At 57.4% G+C, this 13602-nt stretch overlaps 1 protein-coding gene across 1 annotated transcript in view; it reads left to right on the forward strand.

The window, feature by feature from the left end:
• The window catches only part of LOC115909321 (ankyrin repeat and fibronectin type-III domain-containing protein 1-like), a 192523-nt gene extending 179481 nt beyond the window's left edge, over positions 1–13042 (forward strand). Inside the window, 14 exon segments of the mRNA XM_030958540.1 lie at positions 681–771; positions 2534–2641; positions 2866–2965; positions 3473–3605; positions 4643–4762; positions 5111–5326; positions 5597–5763; positions 6159–6309; positions 7048–7216; positions 7477–7643; positions 8497–8707; positions 8953–9108; positions 9111–9598; positions 11847–13042. Coding sequence (XP_030814400.1) covers positions 681–771; positions 2534–2641; positions 2866–2965; positions 3473–3605; positions 4643–4762; positions 5111–5326; positions 5597–5763; positions 6159–6309; positions 7048–7216; positions 7477–7643; positions 8497–8707; positions 8953–9108; positions 9111–9598; positions 11847–12134 — 2565 coding nt within the window. The 3' untranslated portion in view covers positions 12135–13042.
• Positions 13043–13602: the final 560 nt, after the last annotated feature.

A 13602-nucleotide genomic window follows, 5' to 3' on the forward strand; every position in this document is an offset into this window, starting at 1 on the left:
GCAGGCAGGGAGCACTGATTTGAGGAGCAGAGAACCCCGTTCTTGGTGAGGTGAGGTGGGAGGGGCTGAGGCCCAGCAGCAGTGCCGAGCCCAGGAGCTGTCAGGGCTGTCTGTAGTGTGGCAGGAGGGGCTCGAGCGGAGCCTGGAGCAGCATCACTGCAAGGAACTGCTCCAAGCCCATCAATCACACTCTCAGAGCTGCTTCACAGGCTCCTGTCGCCTTCATGAGTGCCTGGAGGCCTGGCAACATCTGGCAGCTTGGCTGGGCTTTAATCAGAGGCTTTAATCACTGTCACTGTGCTACAAGCCCTTGACAGTGCTGGGCCAGCTCCCTGTCTCCAGGGGCTGGATCCTTACATGTCCCAGGGGATCGCCAGCACCCCAACCCACAGAAGCACTGAGTCTTTCAGGCTGGAGCATCTCTGGCAAGGGACATTTGCAATGTCTGGTCCTTCCTCTGTGTGCCCCAAACCCACCCAGCAGGGCCACAGGGATTCTCTAGTGCCTCATAACAAGGACTTGGTACAGGAGGGGAGGTGAGAGCCAGTGACCTGTGCTGTGGGCTCCTAGCTGAGTGCTCCTCATGCTGTACTGGAGCAGTGGGCTGGGGGAAGTCCCCCTTGCCTCAGCTGCCAAGCTGGGAGAGGTGGGGTGTGCTGAGTGTGCTGCTCTCCTTGCAGGGCACGGCGTACCACGTCCGCGTGTCTGCCTACAACATGAAGGGCTGGGGTCCCCCACAAGCCTCCACGCCCCCCTTCGCCATCCCTTCCAGTGAGTACCCCTGGGAACACCCCCATGGCAGCCAGCGTGGGGCAGGGGGGACAGGACAGCCCCCTGTGCCATGCGGGGTCCCTCTCACTGCTGGCATGGGAGCGAGTGGAGCCAGGGGCACAGTTTGGAGTCTCAGGCCTGGCAGGGAGGCTGTGCCTCGGGGTCTGGGGTGCTGCCTGCAGCCAACAGGGGCTTTGCCAAACAGTGACTTTTCAGCCTTGAGTTACCCTTGCCACCTGGGAAAGTCTGAGCCGTTTCAGGCCACCTGGATCAGCTCATCCCATGGAGGAAGCTGGGAGGTGGCAAAGAGCCAGGACTCAGAGTGGTCTTGGGTGGCGGTGGCCTCCCACTCTGTGCCACCACATGGTCTCTGCCATCCAGGACCTGCATTCCCTGGCATGGAGCTAGGATGGGGGTCACAAGCCCCAACAGAGACCAGCTCTGGGCTGTCAGCACTCTCCTCCCCATGCTGGCCCCAGGAAAAGTGTCAGGAAACAGCCACCCAGTGTCACACAAGGCACCCCAGGGGGCTGGGTGGAGAAGGGCCAAGAGGACTGAGCTGGAAGGAGCAGCCCAAAGGTGAAGTTCAGGACTAAGGGGGCTCCAGAATGGCCTCTGCCGCTTGTCAGCAGTCCCAAAACAGGTGCCTGTGTGGTGTCGCATGGGACTGGTGCTGTAAATGAGTAAGGAGCAGCCCTATGGGAGGCTGAGCTTGTCCCAAGGATCGGGCCATGGAAGCACATCCTGTCCCACCATGCTGCAGGCACCCAGGGAGCAGGGCCACTGCAGGGAGGGCACTGGGAACAGATGGACATGAACAGTAGTGGGTCAGAGGTGTGCAGCACCATGCACACAGCTCTGGCTGCAGATCCATAGAGCACTGAAATCACCAAAAATCCATTTGCATGTCTAGGAATGCACACAGCAAGGGCACAGCAGTCTACTAGTGTGGCTTTATCTTGTCCCTGTCATGTTTGCACCCACTTTAAAGCCCGTTTGCCACCTCACGCAGGTCACATTCCCTGTGACCAAGATCCAGGTGGCATCAATTGAGTGTGGCTGAAGTGAATCAGACAGGAGTGGGGTTTATTTATTTTTATTGCCAGTAATATTTCTCCCTTCAGTAGAGATCCCTCCCTGGCCCAGCAGAATATGGTCAGGCACCTCCCTGGGTGTTTTTAAAGCTACTAAAAATAGCGGCAAGTTCTAGCCAAAGTTAACAGAGCTGAACTTTCCATGGAAAACAGCAGCGGGCAGGACATGGGGTGTTTAAAGCAATTAATATAAAGTTGAGGGAGAAGAGCCGGCAGGTCCCCAGCCCTGCTCAGGGTCCTGCTGCTGTCCCACAGTGGGTGGAGCTGGCAGGAGTTTATTTATGTGTTTGTCGAGGTAAGCCCGGCTTCCAGCGCTCATCTGGAGTAACTGGGAAAGACCTGGAGGAAGAGACTGGAAAGAATTTTATTTTTTTAGGGCCAGTGAAGTGTAGCAGCAACAGACAGAACCTTGTTCCTTCCCCCTGGTGTGTCCCTGCCGCGCTGTGGGGAGGCTGGTGGCCACGGGCGCTGTGCAGAGCTGGGTGTTCCTGGGAAGAGGGGCACAAAGCTGGGGATCTCCCAGCACACCCAGAAGTGCCCAGCACCCACAAGTGCTGCCATGCTGTGGCATGAGGGGGACACCCGGGGGATGAGGGAGGAGGGGATGGGAGCCCTTGTGCCCCCACACAGGCAGAGGGTGCCGGGGTGACGCTGCTGTGTCCCCACAGACTGGCGCGAGTACGACGGGCGGGCGCCGCGGCGGAGGGGCCAGGCTGAGGCTCTGGACCATCTCCTGGGCCAGGTGAAGACCGTCCACCAGCACTGCATTTGCCACGGTGAGCCCACAGCACGGTGCTCCACGGAGGCTGGGGCGGGGGCAGCTGAGTCCTGGGGTTGGGGTGTGATCTGCAGAGCTGGGTGGTGCAGGAACAGCTCTGTGCCATGGATGTGAAGGGCAGGGGGACAGCTCAGGCAGTGGAGACCCCAGCAGCGCCTTCCCAATGGATTGGTATCAGCTCTTCATCTCCTGCTGCAGCATCCTGTGCTCTCTGCTCCACAGAGCCCTGCAAGAACCAGCCCCAGAGCAGAAAGCATTCAGTCTCCAAGAGCCTCAAGCACCTCTTCCACCCTGGCAGCAAGTTTCTCAAGACACTGAAGCGGTGAGAGGCTGGTGCACGGGGATGGTGAGAGCCCCTGTCCCAGCAGGACTGCAGAGCTGCCCATCCTCAGAGCTGTGCCTGCACGTTGGGGGCTGGGGGTGCTCAGAGCAGGGTCTGCCCCGGGAGTGAGCTGGTGGTGTCAGTGGAGATGAGTCCCATGGCCCAGAGATCAGAGGTTCTCTTGGTGTCTCTGTTTGGACCAGCCAAGCTGTGCTGGTGCCCAGATCCCTGCATCACCTCTGGGGCTCACCTGGCACCCCACCTTGTCCAGACCCAGAGTGGTCCCTGCACAGCGTGGCCCATCTCTGCAGGGTAATGGGCCATGGTATCTCTGGGACACGTTGGGTTCCTGTTCCTGCTCCCATACCAGCCACTAGCCTCTTCTGCCATGGGCTGTTGGAGAGAAGTGGGGACTGGGACATCTCCTCTTCTCTCAGGAGAGAGACCCTTTGGGAGATGGAGCTGGCAGCTGGGGTGGCACTGAAGTCTCTCTTCTCTCCCATGCAGGGGCCTCTACCTGACAGCCATCTTCTACAAGGATGACAACATCCTGGTCACCCACGAGGACCAGATCCCCGTGGTAGAGATTGATGACACCTACTCCTGCCTGCTCATGCAGGATTTCCTCTGGCTCACCAAGGTGGGTGGCTGAGGGACCCTGTGCTTGGGCAGAGGGCCAGGAGTGCCAAGGTGACCCAGGCAGGCATCAGGCAACACTTCTGCTCCTCCAGCCTGGACACTGGGGCTTGGCAGTGCAGGCAGCCCGTGGACTTGCTTCTTGCTGGGGTTCAGCACAGACAGGAAATTTCCATGGAATAGCACTTCATCCCAACCCCTGGAAGCCCAAAGATGGGTGACAGACCAGAGCAACACTGAGCAGGCTGTGTGCCAGGGTGGGTGGCACTGCCTTTCCACAGGGATGTCAGTGTCTGTTGAACTGCTTCCCCTCAGCATCCTGCCATGGCACCTCTGCCTCTGCTGTAGGATGCACAGGGAGCAGCTGCCAGCTCCTCTGATGTCAGCAGACTTAGGGAAAGGGCATGTGGGCAGCTCAGGGCCAAAATAATTTGCTGGGTGATGCTTATCTGTCACCCTGGTTTTTAAGATTTTCTAAGCTTTCTGATGTTGACATTCTTGTAGTAAACTTTATTACACACTTTCTGTAAATAACCTATTGTTTTGTCTTCCTTTATGGAAGAAAAGAAAATTGATAGACTGTTAGTTTGTCCAGTGTGATTGGAGAGGTGTCACTGTCACCCTCCAATCCACTGTCACTTTTAGAAAACTATAAATGTTAGAGTCAGAAAATAAACTGCCCTTTTCTTCCTTCACCTTGAGAATGGCAGTGTGCTTGTGTTCTTTCGTGTCCTATAGTGACACTTATCTACTGATGAAGAGTGCTTTCTTCTCCCTCCCCACGCTGGCCAACTTGTATTCAAGCTTAAGGTTTCAGTCGTAGATGAAGATGGGTGTCTGAGTGGACATGGCTCAGGGCTGCCCTCGGGTGCAGGCTCTGGAGGCATCTCAGTGCCTGTGGCACAGGGATTGGTTTGCACCCCTGCTGAGAGGTGCTGCATGCCCATGCACATTCCTAACCCAGCTGAGAGAGGCAAACAACTTCCCCAGAACTCCCTGGTGTGCCCAGCTGCAGCAGCAGTGATGCTGTGGTGTGTGCAGGTGTCATGCATGTGGGACGAGATCCTGTGGCTGCGGCAGTGTGTCACCGTGTCCCAGTCCTCCTGCTCCTGCATCCTGCAGACGCGCTTCAAGATGCTGCTGGCCATCTCGCAGATGCAGGTGAGGGTCAGCCTGGGGGGGAACAAACACTTTATGTGGGATGCTGGAGGCTGAGCTCCCTTGGAAGCAGCATGCAGATGTACCACAGTCAGATAAACCCAGGATCTGCTGGCCATGACTGCGTGTCCCTGCCTCGTCCCGCCTGGCAGGACTCCGGCCGTGGGACAGTGAGGTGCCAGGTGTCATGGCAGTCTCCTGCAGAGGGGCTGGGTGCCATCAGGGTGCTTTTCTGGGCAGACTGGTTTCCAGCAGGCAGCTGCAGGCACATCTCAGCTGCCCAGACCCACCATGCCTCTGGGATGTCCCCTGACCCTCTGCTTTCTCCTGCCTTCCCACCCTGTCACACAGGGGCTGCTGGGCATCCAGGACCTGGGGCAGGTCTTCTTTGAGCCCATCAAAGACAAACAGGGCAACATCCTCATCGTCACCCTGAAGGAGGTGAAGACCAACCAGACCTTCGAGAGCGTCCGCTGGGTGCCCATCTGCAAGCTGCAGAGCAGCCGCAAGTCCGTGTCCTCCCCCGAGGAGCCCACTGCCCTGGACACACTGCTCATCTCCCTGCAGGTCTGTGCTGGGGCTCCCCTGGGAAACACCAGTGCTCCCTGCTCCCCCTCGGCCTGGAAAGGTCACAGCAGAGGGGGAGCAGAGCCCAGCCAGCCTCCAAAAATCCTGTTGTTTCAAGGGGAGGCATCCAGATGGTGCCAGACTGGACCTGGCAGCACCGGCTTGTCTTCTTGTGCCGCTGCCCTTCTCCAGCTGGACTGGCTGTGCTACAGCATCAGCACAAGCCCTGCTGTGAGGACTTGCCTGGTCCAGCAGTGTCTTTGTTCCCAGGACAAGCTGGCTTATCACCAGCGGAGCAGCCATGCCCTCTCCCCGGGCCTCTACCTGGGCTACTTGAAGCTGTGCAGTGCCGTGGATCAGATCCGAGTGCTGGTGCCAGAGCAGCTCCCCAACATCCTGTGCCACGTCAAGATCCGCTCCAACCCCAACATCTCCAGGTGGGATTTGCAGGGCTGCTCAGCCAGGGTCCCACCCAGGCTAACAGCATCCATCACCTCCTGCTTGAGCAGCAGTGTAATATTCCCTCCTGTCCCTGCTGTGCAGCGCTCTCAGGCATAGGGTGAGGTTCTTAGGGTGTCCTGGGTGGGGTCAGGGCTGAACTCGACAATCCTTGTGGGTCCCATCCAGCTCAGCATATTCTGTGCTTCTGATTCAGCCTAGAGCAAACCAAGTTCCCTCTCTACCTCCCCCTCTCCCAAACCTCTGGGGATGCTGCACTGTCTGGGAGAGGAGCAGCCAAGCAAACACGGCTCTCTGAGAAATTGTATCCATGTCCACCCAAACTGCTCCCTCCTTCACCTGTCTTCACCTGTCTGTCTCTGGCCTTCTGCAGAGAGGAGTGGGAGTGGCTGCAGAAGATGGCCAGCGTGGAGGAGCCTGTTCCCACAGAGCCAGAGACTGACAGGTCCCAGAACCCCTTGTTTCAGGAGCTCCAAGTGGCCATCAAGGAGCTGATGACCCTGGTGAACATCCCACTGCAAGAGGTAGAGGCAGGAGCCAAGGCCTGGGCAGAGGGAGGGGATGGGGCTGTGAGCACAGTGCTGGTGGTTGCAGCACTGTGGGGAACTGCATGTCTGGCTCTCTTTGTGAGGCTGGAGCACCCAGACTTTAGTGCTGTGCAAACAAAAGGTGAGCGGTGAGTCTGCCCTGCCCAGGGACAGTGTCCACAGGAGCTGTTTGTCCTTCCCACACTGTACCCCCAAAGGAACAACAGCAAATCTGGGTTGTTACTGCTGCCAGTGGTTTGGTCCTGGGCAGCACGAGACCAGCCCAACTCTGCCCCTCCAAAGCAGGCTGGTCCCTGGCCTGTGCTGGGCTGGAGATGCAGCCCCTGGGGCCAGACTGCATGGGGAGAAACTTTCTTCCATCATGCCAAGTGTTTGCTGGGAAGCAACCCAGCAGCCCCAGTGACAGGTATGTGCTTCTGGCTGGGCAGCTGGGAGGGCACCTCCCTGCTCATCGCTGAACCACCACTGGTGGCACGTTTTCAACACCCTGGCATGGTGACTTTGACCAGAAGTTTTGAAACTTTTAGGAAAAATTAGAGAAGAAGTGATGAGATTATGCAGATTATGCCAGAAGCAAGGAGCCTCTGGTTATGTGCTGAAGGTGCAGTGTCCCCTGGCTGCAGGTGATCCCTGAGGACCACTCCGTGCATGAGGACTGGGCAGAGGCCCCACCAGGTGATGTGTGCAGCTGTTACCTGCACTATCTTCTTGCAGGCCAAAGACTTCCGTCTGTACAGCCAAGAGGTGCTGGACTTTGGGGATCAGGTCTCCTTCCTGCTGCTGCTGCCTCCATCAGACGACGTCTGCACTGCTCCAGGCCAGAACAACCCCTACACCCCTCGCTCTGGCTTTCTTACACTGCCGCTGCAGATCTTTGAGCTGGGTGAGGAGAGGGAATGCCAAAACCCAACTCTGCTGGTCCCCTTGTCCTCTGAGGCCTCCTGAGAGCTGGACTGGGCAGTGGGGTGCCTAGAGTTCCCTCCCTCCCTGGGGGAAGGCATGCAGGAATGTACTGAGCACTGTCCAGGTGGACTAATGGACAGTGTTGCCTCCTCATCTTGGGTGATAGGGAGGAGGCTGTGGGGCATCCACAGCATGGGACCTCATGTTTTTCATCCCCCCCTCTCTTGTTTCCTCTCCCAGTCCACTTCTTCACGTACAGCCGGGAGTTCATCACACAGTACTGCCAGGTGTCCGCCCTGCTGGAGCTGGAGTCACTCCTGTCCCAGCAGAGCCTCAGGGAGGCTTTCTCCGATGCCGAGCTCGCCACCGCCAAGCAGAGGCACCAGCAGGTTCAGGACTACATCCAGGTACGGGGTGGGAGGAGGCTCGACAGTGCCCCTGACCTGGCAGGACTCAGGCTGCAGCATCTGCACCCAGGCTGTTCCCTGGTCTTGGTAGCTTTGGGGTATTTCTCTGATGTTGCTGATGGGTAGCAGCAGGCTGGTCTTTCATAGATTCATGAAATGGTTTGGGTTGGAATAGATATTAAACCTCATCCAGTTCCACCTTCCACTTTCCCCGTTTCCAAGCCATGTTCAGCCCGGCCTTGCACACTTCCAGGGATCCAGTGGCAGCCACAGCTTCTCTGGGCACCCTGTGCCAGGGCCTCCCCTCACAAGGAACAATTCCTTCCCAGTATGCCATCTAATCCTGCCCCCTGGCAGTGGGAAGCCATTCACCCTTGTCCTGTCACTACAGACCCTTGTCCCATCCCTCCATCCCTTGTACCAGTTCCCTTTCCAGCTCTCCTGGAGCCCCTTTAAGCCCTGGAAGGGGCTCTGAGGTGTCCCTGGAGCCTTCTCCTCTCCGGGCTGCAGTTGCTTTATCAAGCAACTTCTTACTGCAATGATCACATTGCAAATCTCAAGGAGACACCCAAAGTGCACATGCCCTCCTTGCTAGAAAAAGGCCTGCAAGTGCATTTTAGGATGGACTTGCAAAAGAGCATCCCACACTACTCCTGTCCCCAGCACCCCTGCTGAACCAGCAGCTGCATCCTCCTCCTGCCTGAGAGCACTTTCTTTGCGTTTCCCAGCTCAGGGATTCCCCCAGAGCTCTGGGGAGATGTGTGTATGTGTGTACAGACTCCGTGTTTTGCCATGGGACTTTCTTGCTGTCATTTGCTGTGTGAAAGGGCTCCTCCGTTTCCTCTGTTGGCAGCAAATGGAGGAGATCTGGCGAGAGATGCGCTGGATCATGGATGTCCTGCAGCACGCCCGCTACAAGCAGCCCTCCTGTGGGATCTCTCTCAGTGGCTTCCTCAGTGAGGCCGGGGGAACAGTGAAGGAGAAAACCCGATCCTCCTCGTCCCACCTTGACTACCTTCCATCGCCAGTGCTCTCACCAGAGACCAGCTGCAAGCTCAACTCCGGTAGGGACCCGAGCTCCTGCCTGGGGGCTCAGGGGCTGCCCGGGCTCGGTGGGTCGGGGTGGCTGTGCCCGAGGTGCCGGCAGGGCTGGAGCCTGGACGCGCAGGGCAGACCCACCCTGCCTGTGCCGTGCGAGCAGCTCAGGTGTGGCACAAGGGGGTGAAACCCAGAGGCTTCCCTGGATTCCACCTCAGCAGGGATTCCGCACTCAGGCTGAGCCGCTCTTTGCTTCTCTTCCCCCTGGCAGACTTGCACGGCCTGTCGGACGAGGAGGGCTCCTCAGAGGTGTTCCTGGCCACCGACAGCGACTACGACTCCAGCCGGGCGCAGAGCCCAAAGGAGCTGGACCTGGTGTGCTCCACCTCAGGGCCCGAGTGCTGCAGCCGGAGGGCGGCCCGCACCCTGCGGGACAGTGCCCCGACGTCCTGCAGAGCCACGAGCTCAAGGCCCCACCCGCAGTGCCACCCCTGCCCGAGGAGCCCCGGCCACCGGCCAAGCTCTATGACAGTGACTTTGTCCTGCCCAGCCGGCAGATCGAGCTGCTGCGCATCACGGAGAAGCGACAGGCGTACTGCGTCCGGACCAGCAGCCTGGACTTCCCCAAGCCCCACTGCCCTGCCCCGAGGAAGTCCTGCCCCGGCTCCGTGGACAGCTCCCCGGCCGAGAGCAGGAGCCCGGGCCCCTGCGGGCAGCTCCGGCTGGGGCCTGGCTCCGCACCCAGCCCCGAGCGCCGCCGGGGCCGCCGGGGCTCCGATGAGTGGACTCAGGACTTGCCCGAGCAGCAGCCAGAGCAGCCCGGGGCCTTGGCCGACCAAGGGAAGAAGCCGGGCTCTGTCACCTTGAGGGTCTGCCCTCAGTACGAAACAGGACTCTCCAAAGAGACCAGTGTCAAGGTACCTGAGCCTGTCACGGGTGGCAGAGCGGCTCTGCTGTGCCCAGAGGGACAGGGCTGGCAGGATGGGGACAGAGGCAGCAGGGCTCCTGTGCCCCACACCTGGCACTGCCCTCCCCATCCTTCACCATCCCAGGCGTGAGGTCCGCAGCACTCCTGCCCTGACTCCCTGAGTCCCTGTGTCCCTGCTGTAGATGAGGCTCCTGCTAGGACAGAGTGTCTCTGCAGGAGCGATGGCTGCTGCTGCAGAAGGATGAGCCAGGGCCATACGTAGTGAATTTTGGGGACAAGGCAGTGGGGCTAAAGTTCAGCTCTTGGTCTGTGGTTCAGCAGGTGACAGTAGCTTGGTGCCTCCCAGTGTGGGCAGGGAGAGCAAAGGACACATTTTTGGTTTTTTTTTCTTTTGTTTTTGGTTTTTTTGGTGGTTTTTTTTTTGTTTGTTTGTTTTTGGGGTTTTTTTGTTTGTTTGTTTTGGGTTTTTTTTTGTTTAAAATAAGAGAGAAGAAAAACCTGAGTGTTCTAATAGGGGAGAAAAAACCAAAATGGCAGATGAGTATATTAGCAAAAATCCAAATCTTCCTTGATATATCTGAGCTACTGATAAAATAACTGAATCCATTGTTTAAGATGGTGTCTTTGCCACATCCCGATGTGATGATGTGTTCAAACACATCATACTTCCAGGCCAAAATTCAGCTGTCACCCCTGCCCTGGCCATGCTCCTCCTACAGCCTCCCCTTCCCGGGTGTGTGGTCTCTGCTCCAGCCTTCCTCATTAGGGGAGGGAGGGCAGGAGCTTTTTGTCTCCAGCCTCTGGCAATTCCAGTGGCAGAAGCCACTCCAGTTCCAGCTGGGGCAGCAGGCAGAGCTCCTTCCGTGCTCCTTCAGACTATGCTGGAGCAGCTGTGTGACCTGACTCCTTTCCATGAGGGCTTTGCTGCCAAGAGCTGACACCACCAGCTCTGATCACTCACACCTGCTCCAGGTGGGGTCTCCCATAGAGGACCATCTCCCAGGACACACATCTTGGGCAGGTGCCCCTCTGGCTTTGTGGCCTCCTTTGCTCCCAGCCATGGAGATGCTTTCCCTGTTGAAGTTTCCTTTCTGAGACATTCCTGGTGCCCAGGACAGAGGATGGTGGAGCAGAAAATCATTAAATCATGGACTGGTATGGGTCCTAAAGGAATGGCAGAGGAAGAACAGTGCCAACAGGCCGATTGGTTTATTGCTGGGGAGGTTTGATAGCCAGTGTCTCTGCACCCAGCTGGGACATCCTAGCAGAGACAACTCTGCCTTGCTGGATTATTTTCCATTTGAGGAATGCCCATAGAGTTCTATGGAACTGAAGCACTTGGCGGGCTGCCCATGTGGTTTTTGAAGTTGCAAAGCTTTGGACACGCCTGCTTGAAAGCGTTTTACGATGTTCTCCTCGAAGAAAGGCGAGTTCAAAGGCAGCTCCTCGGCTGGTGTGAATGGCTGAGCCCTGCCACGGCTGCTCAGGGCTGGCAGTGCTCACGTGGGCCAGGGCTGGGACCACCCTGCCGGGGCAGCACTCCTGGCGCTCTGCAAGCCCTCATAGATGTGCCAAAGGAAGTGTTGCTTTGCCTGGGTGAGGATGGATGTCCTGCCTTGGGGACTTTGAAGCCAAGCAGTGGCTCCCGGTGTTAGCAGCCAGGGCCTTGATGAGCTCATTTTCTTGACAGGATTTGGGATTCACAGGGCTGTCCCCTGGGAAGCAGAGGGCAAGGGTAGCTCGTGGTGGGAGAACCCCAAGCTTGTGCACGGGATGAAATTTATAGTTTGTCAGAGCTGTTGTGATCCAGCTGGTCTGAGGGTCTGTACCCTGCTCACAAGAGGGACTTCACACAGATCCCCCCATGGTATCAGGAGCACGACAGGGACTGTCCCTCTCCAGCTCCAGGTGAGGAGATAGTGGGGCAGCCTCAGCAGAGCTGTAGGTGACACATGCAAGGGTTGAGTGGCAAGGGCTTGGAAACAGGAGTAGAGGCAGAAGAGTAGTTCATAAGTTTGGGCCCTGGCATGCAGGGGCACCCCTTGGGCATTCCCTCGGCATGGTGTGCCCATGGCTTTGTGCCAGCCTGCTGCTCACAGGCACCGCTGGGCAGCTGTTCCTCCACCCTCACCATTCCTCCCCACCGTTCGCTGCCTCCGGCCCATGTTCCTCCTCATTCCTCCCCCTTACCATCCGTCTCTCCCATCTCTCCATCTGTGCCATCTCTCTCTCCACAGCTGCACATCAGCAGCCAGACGCCTGCCAGCGAGGTGGTGAAGCTGGTGGTGCTGGAGATGAACGGCATCGCGCGGGATGTGCTGGGCGCCGCGGCCGCCGTCTGCTACAGCGAGGAGCAGCTGGAGCACTTCGGGCTGGTGTTCGCTGCCAACGAGAGCGAGCGGTGGCTCCCCGATGACTTCTTGCCCCTGTCCCTCCACACCAGCCAGCCCGAGGGGCGGTTCCTGGTCCGCATCAAGGAGACGTCCCCTCTGGTGCTCCAGTACGGGCCAGCGACCACCGTATGAGAGAGGAGAGCGGTGGGACAGAGCAGAGACCTCGGCTTCCAGAGAGCAGACAGCTCGTCTCTGATGCTTCCTTCTTGCACAGGCACCCTCTCATCAGGCGTCCGCGGGGTGGAATGGGATCATACTGGGTTGTGTGTTCTTTGTTTGTGCTATTTTTTAATTTTTTTTTTTAACCAAAGAGACATCAAGACTCAGTTTTTCTGACTGGAGAAGAAGAGGGTGGAGTCCAGAGACCTCAGAGCTCAGGAGGAATCTCTGCAGGAATGGAATTTTTGAAAGTAAACATTTTTAAGGAGAAACGGGGCGGGGGGGAGAGAGAGAGGAAAAATATTACAAGAAGAAGCAGCAATACTTTTTTTTTCCCTTTTTTTCTGAAAAACCTTGAAACCTTGTTTGGGATTCACTGAAGGCAAAGCCACAGAGGATTGCTGCGGAGAGCTGTGGTGTCAGTGAGGAGAGGGCAGGAGCCACAAGGACAACCCTGGGAAGGGCATTTTCCTATCTGCCCTCCTTTCACTGCACCTGGAGAAATGATTCTTGCACAAAGTTCTTGGAACAAAATTATATTAGTATTTTTATTCTGAAAAAAGTCAATAATCATTGTGCCAGAGCCACTGGAGCTGGGTAAAGATGAAGACCCTTTGACTTGTGTCCAAGACTAAAGGAACACATGCAGCCAGCCCCCTGCACTCACAGATGTGTCAATACCACACTAGAGATTTGCTATAGAGCATCTCCTGCAATCCCCTGGGCTTCCCTGTCCCCGTGGGTGCCGTTTTGTTCTGGTGATTGTGCTTCTCTAGTCCGTCCTACAGCATGACATTTTGTTAGCCACTAGGTCTCCTGTTAACAAGGTTACTTTTCTGATCTCCTGTGGTCCATAGTAAAGAAGGCTGCTGCTGACTGCATATCACTTGTCCTTCTTGTGGCTGGGTGCGTAGCATTCCATCATCCATCTCCCAAACCAGCTCTGATTCCAAGGGCTGGGCTCCTCTTTCCCAGGAGTGTTTAGTGGGGTGCTTCCCACGCTGTGCAGCGTTACATTAACACACAAATCACGTGTGGGAGCAAAGTACTAGTCAAAAATGCTCTTCTGGGATTCGTTGCTCTGTAAGGCAGCAAGATAAGGTTGGGCGTGCCAAGGCATCACCTCCATGGGCTGGTGAAACCCCAGAGCTGTAGGGCTGGATGCTCAAGTCAGGTCCTGCAGCCTCCACTGCGGGAAGAGCACCTGGAGAGGAGCAGGGATGGCAGCGAGAGCTCACAGCTGTGTCACAGCTGGCACAAACACCGTGAGGAAGGTGCCAGGCTGGCACCCCTTGGCCAGGCGAGGCTTCTGATGCTGATGCTCCTGCAGCAGCCACCTCACTGTCCTTCCCCTGGCACAGAGGGACCAGGGCTGGGCAGCAGCCCCCACTGGGTGCCAGGGAGCAGGAGGGGCTCTGGGGGCAGCCATGAGGGTCGGCTG

Source organism: Camarhynchus parvulus, chromosome 14 (genome assembly GCF_901933205.1).
Source record: "Camarhynchus parvulus chromosome 14, STF_HiC, whole genome shotgun sequence".
Taxonomy (NCBI): domain Eukaryota; kingdom Metazoa; phylum Chordata; class Aves; order Passeriformes; family Thraupidae; genus Camarhynchus; species Camarhynchus parvulus.